At 41.5% G+C, this 11,134-nt stretch overlaps 2 protein-coding genes across 2 annotated transcripts; one reads left to right on the top strand and one right to left on the bottom strand.

The window, feature by feature from the left end:
- The first annotated feature begins 3,608 nt into the window (after positions 1–3,608).
- Positions 3,609–5,652, top strand: LOC131107961 (homeobox protein MSX-2). Its single transcript, XM_058058500.2, has 2 exons — positions 3,609–4,088; positions 4,567–5,652. The coding sequence occupies exons 1-2, from the start codon at positions 3,722–3,724 to the stop codon at positions 4,971–4,973; spliced, it is 774 nt and encodes a 257-aa protein (XP_057914483.2). The 5' UTR covers positions 3,609–3,721; the 3' UTR covers positions 4,974–5,652.
- znf511 (zinc finger protein 511) lies at positions 5,592–8,693 on the bottom strand. The gene is made up of 6 exons (XM_058058499.2): positions 8,451–8,693; positions 8,296–8,372; positions 7,975–8,176; positions 6,516–6,640; positions 6,027–6,281; positions 5,592–5,907 (listed from the first exon to the last, which is right to left on the bottom strand). Exons 1-6 carry the CDS (start codon positions 8,604–8,606, stop codon positions 5,835–5,837), a joined length of 888 nt encoding a protein of 295 aa, XP_057914482.2. The 5' UTR covers positions 8,607–8,693; the 3' UTR covers positions 5,592–5,834.
- Positions 8,694–11,134: the final 2,441 nt, after the last annotated feature.

Below are 11,134 nucleotides of genomic sequence, written 5' to 3'. Positions count from 1 at the left end.
TTGAAGCAGCATCACATAACACAGCATGAGGATATTTGCAAGACCAGAGACGAAGAAACAAAACGCTGGCTCCCTCCAACAACCAACGCTGTCTGAAACATTGTGAGACCGTGAGATTAAAGGTTATCAGCCGTAACAGAGAAGAGATGCCAATTCATTGTGCTTGATGGCCAGCTTCTGTTGGTGGTGGGTCATGTCGGGTTTAACAACTCGAGCCTTGCTACATTATACCAAGCTTCCACTACATTGATGATAAAATCATCAGCATCAAGAAGCTGAAAGCCTTTTTTAACATTCCACACTAGAAAATAAGTAGTAAAAGCATGTATGATACATGGTGATGCAGATCGGTAGCACTAATATTGTTGGGAAGTAAAAAAGTTGTTTCGGGACAACTCCTAGTCTTGCCTTCAGTCAAGTATAGTGATTGTAGCGTCATTGTCTGGGGATGCATGAGTGCTGCAAGCACTTGTACTCACAATTTTACAATATGGCCATTTATTGCCCAGACTGCAAATTGTTCCCGGGAAGTGTGTAACAATTATTTTATTTAACAATTAGTTATTAGCTTTTGATGTGAACAGTGTTTACCTATTTCATCAGCCACGTTGGGACTTGGAAGACTTAACAACTAGACTCTTATATGTGTATTCAGTACAATATCTAAATAACACAATTTGTTTGAAGCTGTTCTTTGCCAAGAATTATTTTGTGTTGACATGCAAACCACACTTTTTCCACCTTGGTGGAGGTCTGCGCTCCACAGAGAGCCGTTTACTTGGCAAATGACTTGTCGAAGAAAAATGTTCTATGCTGACTGTTGTGGAATGTGCGTGCAGCTCAGAGATAAAGAAATAACTATATATACATTTAAAATAAACAAAACAAGACAGCCCAGCTAACCCAGATCCTTTTTCAAAGAGAAGGAATCAAAGCGAATGCAGCTCCATTCACATTAAGTGGGAAGAATGTCATGCTGAACACTAAATTACAGGCACTGCAATGTTGTCTGGTTACTCAGCAATCTATCAGTCACACAGAGAGTAAGCACGGGAGGGACGAGAAGGGGTTGGGTAGCGATGGGGGGGTTAGACGTGGAGCAGACAGGCGCCAGTCACAGCAGGATCAAAGCGGGAAAAGTACCTCAGGGAAAGAAACGGTTAACTCCATTTAACCAATTGTCCCACAGTCAGTCAGCGTACGACTGCTGCTGCGGGCAAGAAAAAAAAAGTTCCCATAAGGGGAAAAAAAACATATTCAGTTTCTCTGAAAATGATTAGACTTGATTTGAACTGCTGCAAAGACTCATTTAGACGGGCCCCTTTAATGGGCCCCTTCAACTTGATTTGGGGTTTCAGTACTGTCTCTCAAAGGGATAGTCGACAAAGAACACAATAGGTTGAAATACAGCCAATACACAGCCATAGATAATTTGATTACTACAAGGCCAGAAGGCAGAAACTTACAATGATAATAATTCTTTGGTGTACGTATATACTGTAAATTAGGGGTCCCCAACCACTGGGCCACGGCCCAGTTCAGGTCCGTATGGGGGCCCAACCACTTAAAAATTTTCAGGAACTAGGGACAAAAGACACCTAATAATTTTGTATCACCTCCACTCCAATTTTATGTAAATGAATCAAAATGTGCATGTCATTGTATTTTGTACAGCATATGGTACAGTTTGGTTTGGTTTACCACACTATGATTTGTAATGCTAAATCCTGGACTGGACTGTCTTTCCACTATGCCAGGGGTGTGACGCTGCCTCCCTTCAGAGAATACCATTTGGGCTGCCCCTAATCTTTGTAAAACTTTTTGTGGAGTTTTCGGCTAACTTAATGAAAGTACTCACTACTCTCTGAACACAACATTTTTGTAATACTGCTTTCCTAGATAAATAAACAACTATGAAATAGGACTGGAATAAAGTGGTTAGTCTGACATGATTTGGACACGCCGCCATCTTGGCTGTGACATCGCACCCGGAACCTTTTCGGCAGGCGCTGCAACCGTGGAGACACAGCACGGTGAGGAAAGGGCTATTTTCTGATATTTCAGACTGTTCTTCTGTAATCAAAAACAACATTTTTGAGGTAGATGAAATTGAAGGAGCGTTTGGGGGGGCGATGGGCCTCAGAATGTACAGATTTGCGCCATATATTGAGGATCAACATGAGCAAAGATTCTGCCAGGCAGCCAATAATGATTGTCAAGGCCATTTGAACGTGTCTATACCAGCTGACAGTGGGAGAGAAAACACAAATACACATATATAATAATATTAAGGCTGCACGGCGGACGAGTGGTTAGCACGCAGACCTCACAGCTAGGAGAGCAGGGTTCAATTCCACCCTCGGCCATCTCTGTGTGGAGTTTGCATGTTCTCCCCGTGTATGCGTGGGTTTTCTCCGGGTACTCCGGTTTCCTCCCACATTCCAAAAACATGCTAGGTTAATTGGCGACTCCAAATTGTCCATAGGTATGAATGTGAGTGTGAATGGTTGTTTGTCTATATGTGCCCTGTGATTGGCTGGCCACCAATCCAGGGTGTACCCCGCCTCTCATCCGAAGACAGCTGGGATAGGCTCCAGCACCCCCCGTGAGGAAAAGCGGTAGAAAATGAATGAATAAGACCAGTGAGCAGTGATTGAGGAAAACTGTTTAGCTTGTATTTTATATCGAAGTCTAGACCTCTCAGCAGCACCTGCTGCTTCTCAGTGAGAAGAATAAAATGACAGTGCTGGCATGTAGAGTTATGTGCAGTAGCTAACCGCATATTTCATCTTTTCATTTCCCATCACCCATTCAAGAGCATCCTTGGAAAGATGAGATTGCCAAACACAAAACTGAAGGACAATAAGTGCTTTCACTTTGATGCTAGAAGAAGTTGCTAGTCGGTTTTGAGAAAATGTGTCGCTAAGACGGCATGGACAATCGCTAGATTTAGCGACAACGTCGCTAAGTTGGCAACACTGTTTGGGGTGTCCACAACAACACTTCCTCAATATCAACCAATCACTGTCACAGCCAGCGAGGTGCATTCACAGACACCAGAATTCTCAACATTATTCTGAGAAACACAAGCAAGATGTTTTGTGGTTTGTACATTCAGTGTGCAGTCCAGGGTGTAACCCGCCTTCACCCAAGGACAGCTGGGATAGGCTCCAGCATATCCTCAACCCTAGTGAGGATAAGCAGCATAGAAAATAGATGGACGGATGGACATTCATTGTGTTAAGTTGCTCCTTATTGCACTATTGTTAAATTACTATTATGTTCAACTTGCTTGTCAAGGAATACTGTAAAAATAAAATAGATTGTTTTTTTTTGCAAAACACGTTTTCCCGTTTTAAAGTATTGGTTTGGGCAGATGTTCAGATAATACCAATTTGTTAGCAGATAAAATGGAAATGGATATTTAACAATAAGGGAAGAAAAACATATGTTTGGTTCCTCCAAATTACGGTTGGAGGGTGTGTTCACTGCCTCGTCATGACGAGCCTGCCCTGTCAGAGAAGAGGGTGGAGCCAAGAGGCCCACTACAGAAGAAAGCATGTGGTACCATGAGTGGGGAAACTTCTAAGCACTACACTGCGAGAAGACTTCGCTAGCAGTAAAAAGTTAAAAACATTAACAAAAACAAAACATATATTTACTGTTGAGCTAGAAGAGCAAAGCAAACAGCGACAGGGAGCGCGGAAGGACTTTGGGTTGTATGGCACCGCAGTTGTGCGCCATGAATCCTGCGCAAGGATCACCGCCCTCGGCTGCAGCACCAGAGGACACCTACCAGAAGGAGCGCGCCTCAGGAGGCTCGGCACCGGACCAGCTCGACCTGTCACCTGTCACCAGGTGTAAAGGCAAAATTGTGGATCTGCCTTTCAGCGTGGAATCGCTCATATCTGGAGACAGGACGCAGGGTAGAAGTCACCGACTGACGGAGTCCAGCAGAGGATGCGCGATAGAGGACAGCGGGTGCGCTTCACCAGTGGAACTTAATGGGTCCAAAGCCGAGAATGCGGACGTCAGCGACAAGGAGAGCAACCACTGGTTCCAGTCGGCTGCTTACACATCACCTCCTAGTGAGTTACGGCTGATGCTGTATCATATTTTTTTTACATCAAAGGACACAGAACATTATTGCACAATTTGATACAATTCAACTGCATGGATCTTTATTCCTGCCTTTATAAACACACGAATAACAAAGCCATTGATTTCAGCCAAGTTGAGTAACTTGACGTCTTTGACATTAAAAATGCAAAACACAAACTTCACTATTTTAATATAACATATTCATCAACGTGCTTGTTTGCAGCGATGCAAAAACTCACTTCATCTCAGTCGGTTGTTTTCACCTTCTAATGTAGCTAAATAGTTAAAGAAATATAATTTCAGCGTGATAGATCATTACATTATGCACAGCTGTTTTTATGTTACAATTATTAGTGTAAATAAGTGTAAATATCTAGTTTTCAGTGATATAGACGCTCACATAGCGATTCAGCGTCATCCACGCGGCCTGCAGAAGATAATGAATGATCTGTCATGTACTTGCAGGACTCCCAAGCCCGACACATTGCAATCTGCGCAAACACAAGAACAATAGGAAACCCAGAACTCCCTTTACGAGCTCCCAGCTGCTGTCCCTGGAGAGAAAGTTCCGTCAGAAACAATATCTCTCCATCGCCGAGAGAGCGGAGTTCTCCAGCTCCCTCAGCCTCACAGAGACCCAAGTCAAGATTTGGTTTCAGAACCGCAGAGCCAAGGCCAAAAGACTGCAGGAGGCTGAACTGGAGAAGCTCAAGCTGGCCGCCAAGCCTCTGATGCCGGCCTTCGCTTTCCCCTTCCCGCTGAGCGCCCCCATAGGCGCACCGGCCCTCTACGGGGCAGTTAACGGCCCTCGGCCGGCCTTGCCTGTACCAGGACTATACGGTGGACCTTACGGGATGTACTACTTGTCTTAACCGGAGGCCTTTTTGGGGGAGGAAAGTCGCCTTTAAAAACAAGTCCGTAAAATTGTCTTTTAAAATGAAGAAATGTACATGAGAATATTTATTCAGTCACAAATGATCTATAAATTAGTTTTAACTATAAATATATTCCATATAAAAACTGTTAAATTGTTTTATATTTGTTGCAAAATTGGCCTGTAACGAAAATTTGCTAAATTCGTTGTTTTTAATCAACATTTTCTTCTGAAGAGTGTAAGACTGTAAAACAGAACAATGAGGATTTCAAACGACTATTTCTGTTCTTTTAAAAAAATACTTTCTAGAAGACGTATGCATAAAATAGCCAAAAACAGGTCATGTGACCACATCTGTTATATATTGTAATCCAAAGATATACCCAGCCAATGCAATTACATCCATTTTATGACAATTTAAACAAATCTGATCTTTCAGCGCAAGTATGCTCATTTTAAAAATGCAGGAAATTTGTTATGAATGAATACAAATAATGAAGCATTTGTACTCCACTGCCCTTTAAATGAAAATACCTCATAAAAATGTAAAAAAAAGCTCTATAAGGAGACAAAAAGTTGGCAACATTTGTATGTGTAAATAAAAGTTAATGATTTATTTTATACTCAAAGCAAATGAATTCCCATCTGTTACACGTGTATTCTATTGTTGACAGGGAAACAAGTTTTTGGAAAATTAAAATCTCTTTAAAATATTAGGTTTGTTTTGTGTTTTGTTGTGAAATTTATTCGTTCACACATGAATGACACTGTGATAAAATCAAATGTATTTTCATTTATTGTGATTTTTTCAGTGAATTAAAAGCCGAAATTGAGTATTAAACATCAACCTTACGGGGTTTCACTTCCTCCTTCCACTGTGACCTCTGAAGCCTCGGATGGCGCCGTGTCCAAAGCACACATTAGATGGAACTCTATAAGACAAATAAAGAATGAATTGACTTTCAAACTAATATTGAATCAGATTCAGCTCACATGACATAAGAATGCAGTGTCCAAATCCGAAGTTCATCCAAAAACAAAGGTAACTAACCTGTAGGAGTATCGCTGTTTCAGGGGATCAGTATGTGCCGAGTTTGTTGCATTGTTGACTGCAGTTGAAAGACCTGCCTGCCCCTCAGTAGAGACACATTTTTCAGTTAAATCAGTCTCTGCTGTGGATACGAGCATCTCCATGGATTCCTCTTGCGCGGCTTGTTTGGACTGATCGTCACACAAAACTTCACTCATGTCATCCACTACCTCCATTGCTGTGTCTATATGCTGCTGCTGTGTTGCCTCTTGAAGCCTAATTATGAAAGAGACAAATATTATCAACACAGATAAGTTAGGTTACAAATTCGACTAATATGAGCATGAAATTATGAAATATATTTAATCCCTCTATGTCACAACATGTATTCAATATATTTAGATGGATACCATAAACAGTGACCAGCATTACATTCTTAACAACTGTCCATCATTTTCTAATGAAGGTTTGCTGCCGTCTACTGACCCATCCAAGTACATGCAGTCTCACCTCTTGTGTCTTTTGGGTTTGTCAAATCTGAAGTCTGGAGGGTATTTGTGACTTCGTACGAGGTGGTCCTTCCTGAGTGTGCTTGTCCTGAATTTGTGTTCACAGCCTTCCACCAAACACTGGTACTGTGAATTAAGTATTCATCAGACAGCGGCCAGGTATGCAGACCAGCATTTTTACTTCACATGGCAGTGGACTGTAATGCAGCAGATTCTTCCAGCCGCCTAGGACGGCAATGTTCAAGCATAATCCTGGCAAAATGTCCGGCATCTTCCTGCTTTTAGTACACTAATACAAAGCAAGCACACTATGTTTGGTGTCAGCTAATAATAGCAATTTGGCAAAGTTTAGCTATAAACCACAGATATCACTGAATGTATGACATCACAACAGCAACACCACAAATGTAAATTCTTGATGGCCCCTCTGAGACTGCTTTTGTATGTGTGCATGTGTCACAGTTCAGACATGTACATAAATAACAGCCATGAATGGTAGTTATTTTTTTTCGTGCCGAACATACATTTACAACAAATTTTATGTAGTTTAATTTGTAATTGTAGAAAAACACACACACAGTTTTTGGTACTATCTGTTATTTTAAACCATTATAGGTAACATATGCAACATCAAACTGGCGTGGGAGGGAGGAAAACGCTTTTTGTTGTTTTCCAAAAATGTAATTGGGAGAGAGTTGCATACAGTCCCTTTAAAAGGTGCGGTCTGCCATGGTTAGGTACTGCAGAGGGGGTGCCAACTTTCGAATGTGTATATTCTGCCAGCTTCCTGCTGCAAGGCTCTAAGCCAGGGGTGGGCAAACTACGGCCCGGGGGCCACATGCGGCCCACCAAGCGTTTGAATCCGGCCCGCCAGTTGCTTTCTAAGTATTTCAACTTTTAACATACAAACTGGCAACATGACTTGCAAGTCTTATTTAGTAAAAAAAAAACAACAAAACTGTCAAATTAAATGACGTAGTTAGATGTGGTGTGATGTTTAAAGTGCTCCTGAAAAAAAGGGACATGAAAACATACAGCTGATAGTATATAACACTTACAGATAAAATTAGACAAAAAAAATTCAAGGAAAATTATAAGTATAAAATAGTGTGTGTGTTAAATATATATATATATATATATATATGTTCTGGCCCCCCCGGACAATTTTGTTTCCTCAATGCGGCCCACGAGTGAAAGTATTTGCCCACCCCTGCTCTAAGCCATGCTTCATGAAACACACACACTCACATTAGTTATGTTTGTGATTTGGCGAGGTTTGGCTACAAATGTTTGCAATCAACTAATGTATGGCCACACAATTATTCAAAATTGTCACTGCATACTGTGTGTATGATTCTATGGGCACATGTGTAAGTGTATTTTGGAGCCAAAGAGGGCCAGCACCTTTAAGTGGCAAACCAGGCAAGAGGACCTGAAGAGGTTTTCTTGATAGATCCTACCATATCTTGTCGCTGCGCCAGGATCATGAAGAGAGAGTCGTGCCACTCCTGAATATGTACATCCAGAAGCCTGGCGGTGGGCAGAGAGCGCCGACAGGAGCAGCAAACGTGTCTGTGCAAGGAGTTGTAGTGGTGTTCATACTCCTCCAAAGTGCTGTGGGTGGCATTGCAGCCAGAGATGTGACAGGCGAACTCTGACACACTGTGAGGAATAACAACAAGATGGGAAATTCCACATTGTTATACCAAGCAGTCTGTCACACAACCAAACATGCAAGCTAGCTAGGTGACATACAGTAAGTGGGTGAACAACTGCCACACCTGAGAGTTGCTTTCTCGTCCTCTACCTCTGAAATGTAAAGATCCTGAAGGTACATGTGTCTTTCTACGTCACCATCCTGTAAAAATAGTTTAGAATGAGAAGAAAAATATCCCGCTTGTCAGTAAATGTCAAAGCTCGTTTATGCTGTCAGTACCTCAAACAGTTCATGGTCCTTATGAAGGAAGATGAGCCGCGGGCTAAAGTTAAAAGGGTTTTCTTCCTTTTGCTGAACGTCTTCTGTCGTGCAGTCTTCATTGTGCCTTCCTCCTAAAACATCTACTTTCGTCTGAATGACTTCTTCCTGTAACATTACGGTTTATCGTCGTCCTCGTAGTCTAAAATGTCAAAAGTACTATTTGATTTGCAGTTGCATGTGTCGCGGAATAATGACGTATGAAGCAAGCGTCCAACGTCAGCGGTGTTGCCAAATGGAATTATAAATTATCGTACCACAATCTTGAAATTAGCGTGTTTTAGAGAAAACTGTTTTTACAAGATTTTACGTTATTCAGGATAATCTATTACAATAAAAAATTACCACAGACCGTGTTTAGTATATATGTAATGCCGCTTGGTTTAAATCTACATAAACCAACAGCAGCCACTGGCACAACAGCGTCCCCACCTGGGAACAGACCCGAATATCAGTCATATTAAATCATGTATCAAGGCACTGTATCGTAAGTACTTGGATGATTTATCTGTTACATATTAGGAATAAGCACGTTGATGCGTTCAATGTCCGCCGCTGTCTGGCTGTAAGGAGGCATGTGAGACGGCGTCAGGCGTAGTGCAGGATGTATCTTGTTAGTGTTGGTTAGAAGCAATTTATGTAATGTTCAATTTATTGCACATTACATCATAGAGAGGGTGAAATGATTATCGTACATCTGGCAAAGCTAAAAGGCGGGCTGTTAAATTGTAAAAATAGCGCCATCCTTGACCAGGATCAAGCTCGCAGAACCATGGGATCACGGGAATTGTTTTATACTGATGTTGCCACAAAATATTTATATTTTTATAATATTTATTTATATATTTTTATGTGTATATAGTTTGTACTACTGTGTATCAATAGACCGACAGATAATCATCAAATGGGTTGTAATAAACTGCCTTTCTTGTTTCTGAAGTTAGCAAAAGCGGCCAACAGATGGCAGCAAAGCACAACATACGGTTTAAAACTACCGGCAATTATTTGACAAGGGGTCCTTGGGTTTCACGCAACATTTCCGGCTGCAAATGCTTTTGTTTGGCGTTGTTATAACCATGGACAGGTTCCTAATACCTGAAGACCTCTTGCTCTGCCGCTTGGTGGCGCAATAGTAATTATGTGCAATTTTCACAAGGGGTCGGCCATACTGATTACAATCAAAGTGAAAGACCAGAAAAATACATAACGACAAAACTATGTGTTTGTGAACAATTTAACAATGTAAATTACTATTGTGTCAATATAAAACTATGTAATATTATCAACAAAATGTATTTCCTTTAAAGTTATGTAATACGTGTGAAATAACTAAATTACTATTGGCTCTTATTCCAATGAATTTGCTTTTTGCTTTCAAGCCACTGATCCCGAGTAAGACTGACTTGTGGGCTCCTGTGACAGAGTTGGACACTCGTTGAGACCATCTGATGTTTTCAATGGTCCTGAGTACTCTACTGTCAAGCCCGTCTATGGTGGGGTGGCATCCAGGGTGCTGTTCAGGGGCCATGTCTGCGAACTGGAGAGTAGGAGAGAATGGATGTATTGTGGATGCAGATGCAGAGTGACTGTAAAGTTGAAGCGTTAATTGTCTTTCTCTGTATATTCTCTGGTTTCAGGTCCCCGTTTGGTCAAGGTGGAACGCAGACACACAAAACTGTCAAGTGGCTAAAAAACTTTGTCAATTATTTGGATCAGATCTATCACTGATGGCATTGTCTTCGCCATTAACTGACATTTAAACAATATGTAATAACATCAACTATGTAACAATATGCATAACACAAAGTAAGACACAGATATTTGAGAAAATAAACACAATGGTATGATCTGCTAGGACAGAATGCAGAGACACAGAGATGCAGGAAAAAGTGTCTCATGCTCACACAGCAAATCCACACACAAAACACAAAGTACAAAAAATATTCATTCATTCATTCATTTTCTACCACTTATCCTTACGAGGGCCATTGATGTGCTGGAGCCTATCCCAGCTGTCTTCAGATGAGAGGCGGGGTGCACCCTGGACTGGTCACCAGCCAATCACAGGGCACATATAGACAAACAACCATTCACACTCACATTCATACCTATGGTCAATTTAGTTGCCAATTAACCTAGCATGTTTTTGGAATGTGGGAGGAAACCAGAGTACCTGCAGAAAACTCACGCATGCACGGGGAGAAGATGCAAACTCTGCACGGAGATGCCCGAGGGGGGAATCAAACTCACGTCTCCTAGCTGTGTGGCCTGCGTGCTAACCACCATGCAGCCCCCCAGTACAAAAATAATGGTCAGGAAATGTGACAAATGTACAAGAGAATGTGTCCAATTTACAGTTAACCCACGAAAAAGGTCAAGTATGAACGGGCAGCATCCTACTGATGGCTGCACCTAAAGTGCTGTCCTTCTTCAGCTCCGAACTACACTTTTTTCAGTCGAATAATAAGAGAACACCTCCACAGGCTAGCAGATATTACCCATAGCGGTGTAAAAGAGCATATTGAACAAATAAATGTCTATATTTGTCACACTGTCCGTACACAGTCTTCACATACGCAGTCTCAGAGAAGAGCTCAACAATTAGAGATCATAGTGTGGTTATGATGGCCTATGCATTCATTGGC

Source organism: Doryrhamphus excisus, linkage group LG20 (assembly GCF_037039965.1).
Source record: "Doryrhamphus excisus strain RoL-2023G ecotype Guam linkage group LG20, RoL_Dexc_Guam_v1.1, whole genome shotgun sequence".
Taxonomy (NCBI): domain Eukaryota; kingdom Metazoa; phylum Chordata; class Actinopteri; order Syngnathiformes; family Syngnathidae; genus Doryrhamphus; species Doryrhamphus excisus.
Note: the sequence above shows the minus strand (reverse complement) of the source record. Positions and strands in the feature narration are given on the sequence as shown.

What these genes read in the sequence shown, in the direction of transcription:
- znf511 (XM_058058499.2), bottom strand. Translation starts at nt 8,606, where the DNA reads ATGTTACAGGAAGAAGTCATTCAGACGAAAGTAGATGTTTTAGGAGGA. An exon ending in GACGAGAAAGCAACTCTCAG is followed by an intron (nt 8,177 to 8,295) that starts GTGTGGCAGTTG and finishes TATTCCTCACAG; the next exon opens with TGTGTCAGAGTTCGCCTGTC. An exon ending in AAACAGCGATACTCCTACAG is followed by an intron (nt 5,908 to 6,026) that starts GTTAGTTACCTT and finishes TTTGTCTTATAG; the next exon opens with AGTTCCATCTAATGTGTGCT.
- LOC131107961 (XM_058058500.2), top strand. Translation starts at nt 3,722, where the DNA reads ATGGCACCGCAGTTGTGCGCCATGAATCCTGCGCAAGGATCACCGCCC. An exon ending in TGCTTACACATCACCTCCTA is followed by an intron (nt 4,089 to 4,566) that starts GTGAGTTACGGC and finishes ATGTACTTGCAG; the next exon opens with GACTCCCAAGCCCGACACAT.